This window comes from Monodon monoceros, unplaced genomic scaffold (genome assembly GCF_005190385.1).
Source record: "Monodon monoceros isolate NGI ecotype Baffin Bay Population unplaced genomic scaffold, NGI_Narwhal_1 Super_Scaffold_21, whole genome shotgun sequence".
Classification (NCBI taxonomy): domain Eukaryota; kingdom Metazoa; phylum Chordata; class Mammalia; order Artiodactyla; family Monodontidae; genus Monodon; species Monodon monoceros.
This window is the reverse complement of record NW_021703778.1, coordinates 75,488,799-75,505,102: the sequence shown is the minus strand read 5'-3', so window position 1 is coordinate 75,505,102 and position 16,304 is coordinate 75,488,799. Positions and strand designations below refer to the sequence as shown.

The 16,304-nt window shown below is 37.9% G+C and overlaps 1 protein-coding gene across 2 annotated transcripts in view; it reads right to left on the bottom strand.

The window, feature by feature from the left end:
• The window catches only part of REC114 (REC114 meiotic recombination protein), a 97,425-nt gene that overhangs the window by 6,821 nt on the left and 74,300 nt on the right, over nucleotides 1–16,304 (bottom strand). The window contains exons 3-4 of one of the 2 annotated variants that reach the window (XM_029237249.1): nucleotides 12,673–12,756; nucleotides 5,726–5,938 (exon numbers count right to left, since the gene is read on the bottom strand). In XM_029237249.1, the coding sequence (XP_029093082.1) occupies nucleotides 5,726–5,938; nucleotides 12,673–12,756 (297 nt within the window). The remainder of the gene's footprint in view (nucleotides 1–5,725; nucleotides 5,939–12,672; nucleotides 12,757–16,304) is intronic. The other variant, XM_029237248.1, reaches the window with a different exon arrangement.

Here is a 16,304-nt window from a genome sequence, read left to right as displayed (position 1 = left end):
ACCAATTTACATTCCCACCAAGAGTGCACCAGTGGTTCTCTTTACTCCACATCTTGTCTTTTTGATAATAGCCATTCTGACAGGTGTGAGGATATCTCATTGTGGGGTTTTTTTTTATCGTTTTATTTTTATTCAAACATGAATAAGTACAAAATAATATAAAATACATGAAGGCATAATGGTACATTGATCACCTGAGTATCCACTATTGATTTTAAGATAATAAAAAACAGCATTAACTTTGAAGTCATTAATGTTTTTTCAAACTTTTTATTTTATATTGGAGAAGCGATATCATATATTTGTCCTCCTCTGACTTCACTCAGTATGACAATTTCTAGGTCCATGTTGCTGCAAAATGGCATTATTTCATTCTTTTTAATGGCTGAGTAATAGTTCATTGTATATATGTACCACATCTTCTTTATTCATTCCCCTGTAGATGGACATTTAGGTTGCTTCCATGTCTTGGCTATTGTAAACAGTGCTACAGTGAACACTGGGGTGCATGTATCCTTTAGGACTATGTTTTTCTCCAGATATAATTGGAGGATCATATGGTAGCTCGATTTTTAGTTTTTTAAGGAACCTCCATACGGTTCTCCATAGTGGCTGTATCAATTTACATTCCCACCAACAGTGCAAGAGAGTTCCCTTTTCTCCACACCCTCTCCAGCATTTGTTGTTTGTAGATTCTCTGATGATGCTCATTCTAACTGGTGTGAGGTGATACCTCATCGTAGTTTTGATTTGCATTTCTCTAATAGTTGAGCAGCTTTTCATGTGCTTCTTGGCCATGTGTATACCTTCTTTGGAGAAATGTCTATTTAGGTCTTCTGCCCATTTTTGGATTGGGTTGTTTTTTTACTATTGAGCTTCATGAGCTGTTTATGTATATTGGAGATTAATCCTTTGTCCGTTGATTCATTTGCAAATATTTTCTCCCATTCTGAGGGCTGCCTTTTCGTCTTGTTTATGGTTTCCTTTCCTGTGCAAAAGCTTTGAAGTTTCATTAGGTCCCACTTGTTTATTTTTGTTTTTATTTCCATTTCTCTACGAGGTGGATCAAAAAAGATCTTGCTGTGACTTACGTCAAAGAATGTTCTTCCTATGTTTTCCTCTAAGAGTTTTATAGTGTCCAGTCTTACATTTAGGTCTCTAATCCATTTTGAGTTTATTTTTGTGTATGGTGTTAGGGAGGTGTTCTAATTTCATTCTTTTACCTGTAGCTGTCCAGTTTTCCCAGCACCACTTATTGAAGAGACTGTCTTTTCTCCATTGTATATCTTTGCCTCCTTTGTCATAGATTAGTTGACCATAGGTGCGTGGGTTTACCTCTGGGCTTTCTATCTTGTTCCAGTGATCTGTGTTTCTGTTTTTGTGCCAGTACCATATTGTCTTGATTACTGTAGCTTTGTAGTACAGTCTGAAGTCAGGGAGTCTGATTCCTCCAGCTCTGTTTTTTTCCTTCAAGACTGCTTTGGCTATTCGGGGTCTTTTGTGTCTCCATACAAATTTTAAGATGATTTGTTCTAGTTCCGTAAAACATGCCATTGGTAATCTGATAGGGATTGCATTGAATCTGTAGATTTGGGTAGTATAGTCATTTTCACAATATCGACTCTTCCAATCCAAGAACATGGTATATCTCTGCATCTGTTGGTATCATCTTTAATTTCTTTCATCAGTGTCTTATGGTTTTCTGCATACAGGTCTTTTGTCTCCCTAGGTAGGTTTATTCCTAGGTATTTTATTCTTTTTGTTGCAAAGGTAAATGGGAGTGTTCCCATAATTTCTCTTTCAGATTTTTCCTCATTAGTGTATAGGAATGCAAGAGATTTCTGTGCATTAATTTTGTATCCTGCAACTTTACCAAATTCATTGATTAGCTCTATTAGTTTTCTGGTGGCATTTTTAGGATTCTCTATGTATAGTATCATGTCATCTGCAAACAGTGACAGTTTTACTTCTTCTTTTCCAATTTGTATTCCTTTTACTTATTTTTCTTCTCTGATTGCCGTGGCTAGGACTTCCAAAACTATGTTGAATAATAGCGGTGAGAGTGGACATCCCTGTCTCATTCCTGATCTTAGAGGAAATGCTTTCAATTTTTCACCATTGAGAATGTTTGCTGTGGGTTTGTTGTATATGGGCTTCATTATGTTGAGGTACCTTCCCTGTATGCCCACTTTCTGGAGAGTTTTTATCATAAATGGGTGTTGAATTTTGTCAAAAGCTTTTTCTGCATCTATTGAGATGATCATATGGTTTTTATTCTTCAATTTGTTAATATGGTTTATCACATTGATTGATTTGCCTATACTGAAGAACCCTTGTATCCCTGGGATAAATCCCACTTGATCATGGTGTATGATCCTTTTAATGTGTTGTTGGATTCTGTTTGCTAGTATTTTGTTGAGGATTTTTGCATCTCTATTCATCAGTGATATTGGTCTGTAATTTTCTTTTTTTGTAGTATCTTTGTCTGGTTTTGGTATCATCTGGTTTTGGTATCAGGGTGATGGTGGCCTCATAGAATGAGTTTGGGAGTGTTCCTTCCTCCGCAATTTTTTGGAAGAGTTTGAGAAGGATGGGTGTTAGCTCTTTTCTAAATGATAGAATTCACCTGTGAAGCCATCTGGTCCTGGACTTTTGTTTGTTGGAAGATTTTTAATCACAGTTTCAATTTCATTACTTGTGATTGGTCTGTTCATATTTTGTTTCTTCCTGGTTCAGTCTTGGAATGTTATACCTTTCTAAGAATTTGTCCATTTCTTCCAGGTTGTCCATTTTGTTGGCACAGAGTTGCTTGTAGTAGTCTCTTATGATGCTTTGTATTTCTGCGGTGTCTGTTGTAACTTCTCCTTTTTCATTTCTAATTTTATTGATTTGAGTCCTCTCCCTCTTTTTCTTGATGAGTCTGGCTAGTGGTTTATCAATTTTGTTTATCTTCTCAAAGAACCAGCTTTTAGTTTTATTGATCTTTGCTATTGTTTTCTTTGTTTTTATTTCATTTATTTCTGCTCTGATCTTTATGATTTCTTTCCTTCTGCTAACTTTGGGTTTTGTTTGTTCTTCTTTCTCTAGTTCCTTTAGGTGTAAGGTTAGATTATTTATTTGAGATTTTTCTTGTTTCTTGAGGTAGGCTTGTATAGCTATAAACTTCCCTCTTAGAACTGGTTTTGCTGCATCCCATAGGTTTTGGATTGTCGTGTTTTCATTGTCATTTGTCTCTAGGTATTTTTTGAGGAGATGGGGAAGGAGAACGAGTGAAATAGGTGAGAGAGATTAAGGGGTACAAAAGTAAATAAACAGAATCCATTAGTCTGTTTTGCACTTTGAAAAATTTGTGATCTTTTTACTTTTTTTTAATTTCTTTTTGGCTGCGTTGTGTCTTTGTTGCTACGTGCAGGCTTTCTCTGGTTGCAGCGAGCAGGGGCTACTCTTCATTGCAGCACGTGGGCTTCACATTGTGGTGGCTTCTCTTGATGTGGAGCACAGGCTCTAGGTGCGTGGGCTTCAGCAGTCGCAGCATGCACGCTCAGTAGTTGCAGCACATAGGCCCTAGAGCGTGCGGGCTCAGGCTCAGTAGTTACAGCACGTGGGGTCAGTAGTTGCGGTGCGCGGCTCAGTAGTTGTGGTGCACGGGCTTAGCTGCTCCGTGGCAGGTGGCATCTTCCTGGGATCGAACCCACGTCCCCTGCATCGGCAGGTGTATTCTTAACCACTGCACCACCAGGGAAGTCCCTATTTTGCACTTTGGGTCCTTCATCCATGCATGATTTTGTAGCATCATATATTCGTCACTTGAAAAATACTGGTTCGCTGGACTATACAGATCTCCCAAATGTTGAAACATTTTGCACTTACTTATTTTAAAAATCACGTTCATTAGTAGTACCATCAGGAAGGTCTTCTGGGTTAGGAAGCTGTGTGAAGCTCAAGTGGCAGATACAAGTTTTCCAGGATTCTAATTTTCACTCGAACAGCTTATCAGTTGTTTTCTTAAAATGACAGGCTCACTTCATTCGAGAAAATGTCACCAAACACCCAAATCTGAATAACCAGAGTCTGTCCGTTGTTCAAGTAATACAGTGTTCCATGAAGAAATGCACTGGTTCAGCACCCAGTGCATTCATACAGGTGCTTTCCAGGAGAAAGCCATCGTGCGTCAGAATACAGATGGTTTTGTTAGTTGGTTCTTACTTCAGTGACCAGTGAAAAGCCTGACTGCGTACAGTTGGATGCCACTGCCTTGATCTGTGCTAAGGTGACAGCTCACAAAAGCTCACAATGCTTTTGTCCCATTAACACAAATATCCATATAGCAAAAGGGCAGATAACATCTTAATATTATTACAGAAATACTGTGGACTTTGTGGACCCTGGAAAAGGTCTCAGGGAAGGGTCCGTGGATCATGCTTTGAGAACCACTGTTCTATAGTGACACCCATAATACACCTGGGGCTCCCAGCTAATCTAATTCCTAGTATTACAGGTAGCTACAGTGAGACTCAACCTTAAATTTAAAAAAAAAAAAAAAAAAAATCACTGTGTCTTCTTTGGAAAAAAACGTCTATTCAGGTCCTCTGCCCATTTTTTAATGAGATTGTTTGGGTCTTTTTTGATACTGAGTTGTATGAGTTCTTGTAATTTTGGATATTAACCCTTTATTGGATGTATCATTTGCAAATACCTTCTCCCATTCAATAGGTTGCCCTTTTGTTCTGGTGAGGATTTCCTTCCCTGTGCAAAGCTTTTTTTTAGTTGGATGCAGTCCCATTTATTTATTTTTGCTTTTGTTGCCCTTGCCTGAGGTGCATGGAAAGATGCTCAACGTCACTCATCATCAGGGAAATGCAATCGAACCACAAGATATTACCTCACAACTGTCAGAATGGCTGTCATCAAAAAGACAAGAAATAATAAGTGTCAGTGAGGATGTGGAGAAAAAGGAACTCATGCACAGGTGGTGGGAATGTAAATTGGTAGCTACTATGCAAAACAGTATGGTAGTTCCTCAAAAAATTAAAAATTGAACTACCATATGATCTAGTAATTCCACTCTGCGTATTTATCCGAAGCAAACAAAAACACTAATAAAAGATATATGCACCCCTGTGTTCAGTGCAGCATTATTTACAGTAGCCAAGATACAGAAGCAACCTGTGTGTACATCAATAAATTAGACTGGGTAAGATGAGGTCTGTGTGTGTATATGTATACACACACACACACACACAACGGAATATATACACAAATGAGGTATATATACACACTAAAATATGTGGAATCTAAAAAACAAAGCAAACGAACAAATGAAACAAACAGACTCATCAATACAGAGAACAAATGTGGTTGCAGAGTGGGGGGCGATGGGCAAACTAAGTGAAAGGGATTAAGAGGCACAAACTTCCAGTTATGAGTCACGGACCTAATGTCAGCATAGGGAATATAGTCAATAATATTTTAATAACTTTGTATGGTGACAGATGGTAACTAGACTTACTGTGATCATTTTGTAATGTATAAAACTATCATCACTATACTGTACACCTGAAACTAATACTATAAGTTAATTATACATCAATAAAAATAAGTCACTCAACATTAGATATCCTTAACTTACAAACCTGGCGGACTCAGCAAATTCCACTGTGATTTCGGCCCCCATAGAGCATTAACTTGTCAGGTTTCTCGTACAGCCACACCCTCGCCTACTTACATCATGCTGTGGTGGGATGCTCTGCGCACAGCCCTTCCGTTGGCTTTCACCTGTCCACAGTGGGCTAGGACTCGGCCTGAGCTCCTGGCTGATTCCGTCAGGCACCTGGACAGTGAGGTACTGGGCCAGGTTCTGCACGCAGCTGCAGCAGTGTTCCAGCGCCTGCTCCTTTGAGCCTCCACTAAACTGCACCCGGAACATACGACTCTTGTTCTGTGTGACAAATCAGAAGATATCCTCAGTGACCCTCGTGTCCTATCACTTTACTGTTATTCACCGTGAGGTCTTCCCTTTGTTTGAAGGGGAAGAGGTATGAATAAGGGAGTAGTTGCCCTAGATTGTTGATGTGGGTATAGAAAAGCCGTTAGTTTTCTTCTCCCTTTTGGGAGCTGTTCCTCATACTAAACTCATTTCCCTCAAGGAGCTGGCAGACATCAGCAAAAATGGAAAAGCCCATATCATAAAGACCAGGAAGGTCACTATACTGACTGCAGTAAAAGATCAATGTTTTGTCTTACTTTGGAACAAAGGTTTCATACCATCTAATTCCTCAGGTGGAAAATCAGTGAAGCTAATAGTCCTGGCTCAACAAAGTTTTCCAAACCTGAGTATATAAAAGAGCTAACCAGGTAGATACACATTAAACAAGCCAGAGAACTTGAAAAACAAAACGGGATAAGGGGCAGGCAAATGCTGAGAGCTAATGTATCTCATATTAATAATCTGTAGTGCCCTTTATCCTTAAAGAGGCCAGACTTAACGTACAAATCACACAGACAAATGAATCACATGTTGCCTTTAATTTGCTGTATGAGTTACATCCCCTGGCAAGTCCACAAATATGGGAGAGATGCAATTAAAATTTTTAGAAGTGGCAACTACATCAAATTTATTTAATTGTAAGTTTAAAAATAGAACTAAATTGTAACAATAACAACAATAAACCCATTATTTTAATAGAAGTAGTTTCCTTTTTATAGTCTGATATCCTGCCTAGTTTTAGAGGACTCAGCTTACACAAAAGCCACCCCAAATGGGTGGTATGTATTGTGTACCTTTGTTCAATTTCTTCTGTGAAGAAATTCAGATGCTAACATAGTAACAGCATTTTTCATTTATTAAATACACAAGTCACACTGCTAACTGGAAAATGTTTCTAACCACAGTTAACAAAATCCTGAAAGTTCCTATAAGTGAAAATCCTTGATTTTCCTGTTCACAGTTTACCCTATTTAAATTTTTAGATAAAGCCATCAAGCAAAGCCACATCTTTAGGATATAGAAAACTTGGCATGGCTAAGTAGTGGTAAGGTATCATGTCTAGAAGAATAGACAACACTCCCCCTTTACTGCCTCTGTTGGGTTCTCTTCATTTTTTAATACATTTAATTTTTTTCTCCTGAGTATAAAAGTAATCCATTATCACTGCCCCCTCCAACAATGAAAAAATATGAATATTTTTCTTATGTGTATTAGTCATTCGTATTTTTTCTTTTGTGTATTGCCTATTCATTTCCTCAGCCATTTTTCTCTTGGATGAATAATCCCCAAATTATCAAGAGTCTCTGAAAGCTAACTTTCCTTAAGGAAGGGGAAAGAACTGATAAGAGAACTCTACATTCAGTTTTTGGTAATTCTATTAGTCTTCTGTGAAACTGAGCTTTCTTGTTTACAATTAATTAGTTGTTTCCAGCTCACCCTAGTTTAGACTGTACCTGGGTACATCTATATGAAATACCTTTATATTAGCTATTTCCATGATGATTCTGTAATTATCTAACCTTTTCAGAAATAATCACATAAAAAATTATGCCTCATAGCTAGATGAAAGCTCTATGTAGAAACACAATTATTAAGTATATAAGAGCAGAAATCTCAGACCACTTGTCTAGAGGTATCTATATACATATATATGTGAGTGTACATTAAGAATGAGTTCAGACAGTTAAGGGTTTCTTTGAAATGTAGTTCCAAGAAATGACAGGGAAGGTTTTATGTCTGATAGCCTGATGTTTTGCTCCATGTTTGCTTCTGTAAAATTCTCGGACAGAATTTGAGCTTATCATCAGAAACCAGAAATACCACTTCAATACATGTGGACCCAAGATAAAGCCAAGGTACATCAGGAAAAATCTGAAAATGAGATATCTTCATCCCACATCCTTAGTGTCACAATAGAAAACCTGCCACATGGTTAACAAAAAGGACTCCTAGGTTGAAAATCTTGATGAGATTTATTTTTATACCATAATTAAAAGTCAGAAAGAGCTCCTTGTTGTGAAATGAAAGTTTTTCAAGTATATACTAACAGCCATGAACTGTCCCAAATAAACAGTCTCCAGTGTCTGTCATCTATGGAGATTAGCTCAAAATTATACACACACACACACATTGGCCACGCCACACGACTTGTGGGATCTCAGTTCCCCTACCAGGGATTAAACCCGGGCCCTTGGCAGTGAAAGCATGGAGTCCCAACCCCTGAACCACCAGCGAATTCCCCAAATTACTATATTTTAAGTTGTTCCCACTCTGCTTCAAAACACTTAATTTCAAGTTCTTACAACTAATAGAAAACTCCTTGAGGAAACAAGTCAAGGGTAAGTGCCTGTCTCTGTACATTTATCTTCACGTACATACAAGAAATCTGGGAAGCACTGGGCCAATTAAATGCTGACTCACAAGTGTGAATGGCATCTCCATGCAGACAGCTAATGTTACAGGGTATAGCACGCAGGAAGACGCAGGGCCCAGTTACCACCATGTAGGAAGACAGCCAAGGAGACATGAAAATCCTCACAAACATAGGCATGTTTTCCTGCTGGTTTTAGATTCATCACCCAGATGTATAAGAAATTTCCCATCACCACTAGGAGCCCACTGGAGCAGTTTTCCCCACCACTAGAAGTGAATTCCTCTATGTAGAAATTGGGATTGGGGGTATATGGACTTCACCAGAGAAGGGACAAACATTTTCTTTGATCCTTTGCTTTGAAACAAAGAGGTGATACTCAAGGCTGAAGCTAGACAAAACCATGAAAAAAATTCTTCAGTGAGTTACTGGAGGTGAGGACAGTGGTTTAGGGTTACTCCTTTGAACCAAAGTCTCTTCAGATATGTTAGCCAATCAGCCAAGACCATTTTGATTACAATTACTGCAAAAAAGGAAGCCCACCTTACAAGTAGGCAGATCTTATACAATCTACTTATTTTGGCCAGAGAGAAAAGAAATATAATCTTTATTGCCCCCTGAATTTAAGTTTTAAATTTCTGTCAAAGGAATGAAAGTTTTATTTCAAAATACTTCTATTTGTCAATTTAAACAAGAATATTTGTTATGTAATACTTGGTTAACTAAAAGTTATCCAAGGCAAGAAGCACTAAAGTTGTGTACCCTTTGCCAGGTAAGGCAAAAAGAAGAATCTGTTGGCTCAGTATTAATATATCGATAGATCAAAGGATTAAAAAAAATGAAACAAATCATGATCTTGATAGGTGTTAAAATTTAATTTGTAATCCTGATAAAAGTATTAGTAAATAAACTATATCTGAAAGACTATCTCCCTAACATGGTAAAGAATATCCAATCAACAGACAGAAATATTCTTAATGTCTAAATACTGGTTCCCATTCAAGTCAGTAAGATGTCAAGGATGGCTGTATAATTGTCTAATTACAGTGTTCTGGAAGGTCTAGATAATTCAGTAAGGTGAGAAAAGTAGTAAGTACAAACTATGGGAAGTAAATTACCATTGTTTGCAGATTATAAAATTACTTTCCTAAAAATTAAATTATCAGAGCTAATAAAAGTTTAGTTAGGAAGTTAAATTTAAAATAATTCAGAAAAAATCTCGTAATAGCAGCTAGAAATATGTTTGGGATAAAGAATACCATTCACAATAACAAAAGGATCCTAAACTTAAATATTTAAAAATCTGTATATGATATATATACAAATATCACATATAAAATTATATAACTACACAAAATACATTTTTTTCTATATAACATCTATACATGCATTTTATATGTAATCTCTATATATAGAGTAAAGATTTTGAAGATGAAAATTAGGCAAAAGCAGTAGACAGGTGATTCACAGAAGAAATACACATGGCTAAGAAACACACAAAAAATATTCATTCCCATTAGTTACCAAAGAAATGCAAATTAAACGAAGATGCTCATTTTTGCTTATCAAATTGGAAACTTATTTTTAAATTTAAATTATATCATCCAGTTGGAGAGGATGTGGATAAATGAGCATTTTTACATATCATTAGTGCTGCAGAAACAGGGACAACCTATCTGGAAGGCACATTTACAAAATAAACATTCATACTTTTAGTACTTCTATCTCAACAACCCTGTAAATAAATCCTTACGAAAATCAAAACATTTTTACAGTAGTGAAAAATCAGGAATTACTTAACTGATTCATGGTGCATCCAAACAGTAAAAATACTAGGTAGTCATGGAAAATCATGTTTTCAAAGACTTAAGAAATGACTTGGTATAATGTTCCAGATATAATGTTACATGAGAAAAGAAGAATACAAAGCACTCTGTGTACCACAATCCCAAATTTATAAATTATCTATATGGCAGACACTGTTCATTTGCCATGAGCCAATCCACACCAGAGGCTGGAAAAGCCAAACACTCATTTGCTAATCTTGGCAGATTGGGATGGCCACAGTACACTGTTCTGGTCCATGAGACAGAAGCAGGCATCTGTCAGGGGTTGTGGGAGGTGGAGAGCCTTACAGGAAAGTTTATGCTTTCCTTACAAAAGGAACAGATGAAGCTGGTCTCCTATGAATGGAAATATAACAGAGCTGTAGTAGCCATTTTGAAAATGTGAGGGAGAGGCCAAGGGAATTGCAAAGGTGTTGACCTCAGCAGGGTGGAGTTGCTGAGCCAATTGCTAGCTACTGCCTGCTTCTGGATTTCATATATAGTCAAAAAAATAACCCCCTATTTTGGGGGGCCATTATATGTGGATTTTCTGTCACATGCATCTGAACACTATCCTAATGGATACAATATATATGCCTAGTAAAAACTTCAAAATGTTAATTATTATTTTTGAGTGATCAAATTATTTTTTATTTTTCTCTTTAATTTAAAAATTTAACATAATCAGGAAAAAATTACAACTCAAATATCAGACATATGGCATGGTGTAACTTTGTAAGACACCTACATTCATGCAGCATGACACAGTCCTGGGCTGGAAGTCAGAAGACCAATAGGTGGCCCAGTTTTCTGACAGCTACTGGCTTATGTTGAATTCAGTTTCCTCACATGTAAAATGAAAACAGGGGCTCCTGAATGTTTTGAGTATGTGCTCCAGACCCCTTCGGCAGTCTGGTGAAGCCAGAGGACCCTTCTCAGAACAATGTTTTTAATCACATAAAATATATAAGAGTACAAAAGAAACCAAATACACTGAAATAATTCATTACAATATTAAAACACTAATTTGTAAACTAATAATACACATGCTTCCTTATTAATGTACTCAATAAAAAGATCTAGCAGCAGGACTAACAACCACCATAATACTGGGGTAGTGATGAGCATAAATGACATTTAAGATATCTTAAACAACTGAAACGTGATATGAAGATATGTGATTTCTACTGGTGCAAATGTGGTCTGATGTCAACATTCATAATTGAAGGAAATGATATATTTCAGTTAAAAGTCCGTGAAGGGACTTCCCTGGTGGCGCAGTGGCTGGGAATCCGCCTGCCAATGCAGGGGACACAGGTTTGAGCCCTGGTCCGGGAAGATCCCACATGCTGCGGAGCAACTAAGCCCATGCACCACAGCTACAGAGCCCGCGGCGTGCCGTATCTACTGAAGCTGTGGGTCTAGAGCCCGTGCTCCGCAACAAGAGAAGCCACTGCGATGAGAAGTCCGTGTGCCATAACCAAGAGTGGCCTCCACGTGCAGCAGCGAAGACCCAATGCAGTCAAAAATAAATTAATTAATAATTTTTTTAAAAAGTCAGTGAAAATCCATGGAGTTCATGGACCTTCTGAATTCTCTGAGCATCCTTTGGAGGGACTGATAAAGACCCTCCTATTAGATGCTCTTGAAGACCTCTTTCAACTCTCAGTCTATGAGCCCATTAAAAATTATGATCTTTTACCTAAATTTCAATATTATCTAGTCAGTGAATGTTAACAGACTGGTTTTTATAGTTATTTCTGAAAGAAAAGAATCCAGGTGATTAGTCTTCATGTTGCTTTGATGAGGATCATTCTTTACGTTTAATACAGCTAGGAAGCAAATAAAAGGGAATTTTATTATTTAGTATTAAAGAGAAAAAATGAAAAGACATATTTAGTGAAGTATTTGAAAATACACACCTTTTAAACATCTAAATAGCAAGGCAAACAATGATGTAAGTCCACCTCCTCCCATTTTGTGCTGGGGGATGGAAAATGGTTGCACAGCTCTGTCAGACAGGTACTGAAAGATCAATCAAAGCCCTGGCTCTTCAGCAACATCCTCTTACTAACAATGCTTCTGCCTCTTAACACTCCTTGTTTCATGTTTTGCTCATAATGCAAACTTTTCTTAAATGTGTTCTTCCCAGTACCATTTCACCTGCAAAGAGAAGCTCCTGCACCCACTCCCATACACACTTAGCAGATAAGAAGGGTATGATCAGTTGCTTATAAACAGTTGGCCATGGGCTTCCCTGGTGGCGCAGTGGCTGGGAGTCCGCCTGCCGATGCAGGGGACACAGGTTCGTGCCCCGGTCCGGGAAGATCCCACGTGCCGTGGAGCAGCTGGGCCCGTGAGCCATGGCCGCTGAGCCTGCGCGTCCGGAGCCTGTGCTCCGCAAGGGGAGAGGCCACAACAGTGAGAGGCCCGCGTACTGCAAAAACAAAAAAAACCACCAAAAAACAGTTGGCCACAAAGCATCTTGCCTTTATCGTTGTTCCAAACAACAGACAATCCATGCGTCTTACAATCTTCAACCAGTTCTTGCTACCAACGAGTGAAAACCCTTCCTGAAACAAAATAATTAAACAAAATTAGCAACAGAAGCAAAAAGGGACACGAAGAATAGCTGTGGTGCAGCTTCTTCCTATTAGAAAGTTGTCTATTTATTTATTCTGTAACTTAAGCACAACAGAAATGACTCAATATTAACAATTACCAAAGATGACCCTTCCAGTGAGTCCCAGTGTCCTTAGTGTTCTTCCTACATCACTATCAACATTAATAGTCTCAGCTTTTATTCCTTTTCTTAACCTTTTCATATTGAAAATCAATAAACTATTAAAGATAGTAAATGCCCATAGTCATATTTGCTATAAGATACATTTCTATGCCTCTAGAATTTGCCAAAATGTGAGTTTATAATCTCTGGAAGCCAAGAGTTTCCATTATACTCATTTATTAAGTTATCTGCCATATCCCCAACTATATAGTGAGATTTCATGAGAATCTTATTTTCAGATTCCTATGAATGGAAAACTTGAAGCAATTTGGTTTTGGATGCTGAATGCTTGGTTCTTCATTTCAATCTGAAAAAACAAAAAGGCAAAGAGGGCAGTAGAGGGCACACAAGTCTCAAAAGAGGGACAACTGCTGGATCCTAAAGGTGTAAAGATAAACTTTTTCTGTAGTTTACTAATAAAGTAAATGGAGTGGACTGTCTAATGATTATGGCTACTTATAAGCTCAGTTACGCTGTCAGTAGATTTCCTCAGTTACGCAGCCCATTAAGTTAGAATGTGTTTACAATTCAGTAGAACTCATTCAGGGAACTGATAAACGGACAGTATGCAAAACCATGCAACTGCATCTGCCTTGTACTGTTAGTCCACCACAGCCAGCGGAGGCTGCTGGAGGGATGTGAGAAGTCTACATCTCTTTAAAAAACAAAAAGTTTTTTGAACTCTCACAAAGTCTCTCTTCCTAGATCTGAATATGACAAAAGCTACAACTTCCAAAGAAATTTGTAGTCCAGGAAAACTGGGTTAATTCTTTCACATTTTTCAGTAACAAAAGGAAAAAAAGAGTCCATTCTAAAATGGTGATTCTAAAAGTTTTATCATCAATAGGAGGTTTAATGAAAAAATAAATTAGGCAAACCATTTGTGATTTCTTCTTAAAACTCTCAGAATTAGCAAAAAGAAACATGTTCCTTATTACATCCCCAACATGTAGATTCTGTGGTTTAAAATGGCAGTATGGGGCTTCCCTGGTGGCGCAGTGGTTGAGAGTCCGCCTGCCGATGCAGGGGACACGGGTTTGTGCCCCGGTCTGGGAAGATCCCACATGCCGCGGAGCGGCTGGGCCCGTGAGCCATGGCCGCTGAGCCTGCGTGTCCGGAGCCTGTGCTCCGCAGCGGGAGAGGCCACAACAGTGAGAGGCCCGCGTACCGAAAAAAAAAAAAAAAAAAAAAAAATGGCAGTATGTGGGGAAACTAGTGCACATACACACATTGCTAGTAGGAGTGCAAACTGGTACAACTCGTATGGAGGACAATATAGTGGTATCAAAATTATGAATGCTTTTACTCTTTAACCCAGCAACCTCAATATGGGAGATTCACTTCACAGATCAACCTGCACACATATGAAGTGATGCATGGACAAGGTTAAGCATTTCTGTATTTTTAATGGTAAAAGATTGGAAACAAGTATACATCGACAGGGGACTGGTTAAATAAAGTATGATACTCTATGCAATGGAATACTATACAACTGTAAAAAAAAATAACAGCTCTGTATCAGTGATGTCCAGTAGAAATTACAGTTTGAGCCACATGTGTGATTTTAATAGTAGCCACATTTTAAAAGCAAAAAGAAATTGGTAAAATTTTACTATTTAATATATCAAAAACATTATTATTTCAACATGCAAACATTGTAAAACATTATTAAGATAGTTTTTTTTGTACTAAGTCTTTGAAATTCAGTGCACCATTCACACTATACCACATTTCAATTTAGATGCTGTATTTTAAATGGTTAAAGTGAAATGCAATCCTACCAAAACAACAGAGTTGAGTTTAATGGGAAAATATTTTACAGTGCTTCCATTTATAAACCTAAATGTAAATTAAATAAAATTTAAAATTCTGTTTTTGGCTCCCAGACTTCAGACTATACTACAAAGCTACAGTAATCAAGACAGTATGGTACTGGCTCAAAAATAGAAATATAGATCAATGGAACAGGATAGAAAGCCCAGAGATAAACCCATGCACCTATGGTCACCTTATTTTTGACAAAGGAGGCAAGAATATACAATGGAGAAAAGACAGCCTCTTCAATAAGTGGTGCTGGGAAACCTGGACAGCTACATGTAAAAGAATGAAATTAGAACACTCCCTAACACCATACACAAAAATAAACTCAAAATGGATTAAAGACCTAAATGTAAGACCAGACACTATCAAACTCTTAGAGGAAAACATAGGCAGAACACTCTATGACATAAATCACAGCAAGATCCTTTTTGACCCACCTCGTAGAGAAATGGAAATAAAAACAAATGGGACCTAACGAAACTTCAAAGCTTTTGCACAGCAAAGGAAACCATAAACAAGACGAAAAGACAACCCTCAGAATGGGAGAAAATATTTGCAAACGAAGCAACTGACAAAGTATTAATCTCCAAAATTTACAAGCAGCTCATGCAGCTCAATATCAAAACAACAACCCAATCCAAAAACAGGCAGAAGACCTAAATAGACATTTCTCCAAAGAAGATATACAGATTGCCAACAAACACATGAAAGGATGCTCAACATCACTAATCAACAGAGAAATGCAAATCAAAACGACAATGAGGTATCACCTCACACCAGTCAGAATGGCCATCATCAAAAAATCTACAAACAATAAATGCTGGAGAGGGTGTGGAGAAAAGGGAACCCTCCTGCACTGTTGGTGGGAATGTAAATTGATACAGCCACTATGGAGAACAGTACGGAGGTTCCTTAAAAAACTAAAAATAGAACTACCATACGACCCAGCAATCCCACTACTGGGCATATACCCTAAGAAAACCATAATTCAAAAAGAGTCATGTACCACAATGTTCACTGCAGCTCTATTTACAATAGCCAGGACATGGAAGCAACCTAAGTGTCCACTGACAGATGAATGGATAAAGAAGAGGTGGCACATATATGTGGAATATTGGCTTATATATGGCTGAGTGGAATATTACTCAGCCATAAAAAGAAACAAAACTGAGTTATTTGTAGTGAGGTGGATGGACCTAGAGTCTGTCATACAGAGTGAAGTAAATCAGAAAGAGAAAAACAAATACCGTATGCTAACACATATATATGGAATCTAAAAAAAAAAAACCTAGGGGCAGGACAGGAATAAAGATGCAGACATTGAGAATGGACTTGAGGACACGGGGAGGGGGAAGGGTAAGCTGGGACGAAGTGAGAGAGTGGCATGGACATATATACACTACCAAATGTAAAATAGATAGCTAGTGGGAAGCAGCCACATAGCACAGGGAGATCAGCTTGGTGCTCTGTGACCACCTAGAGGGGTGGGATAGGGAGGGTTGGAGGGAGGGAGAT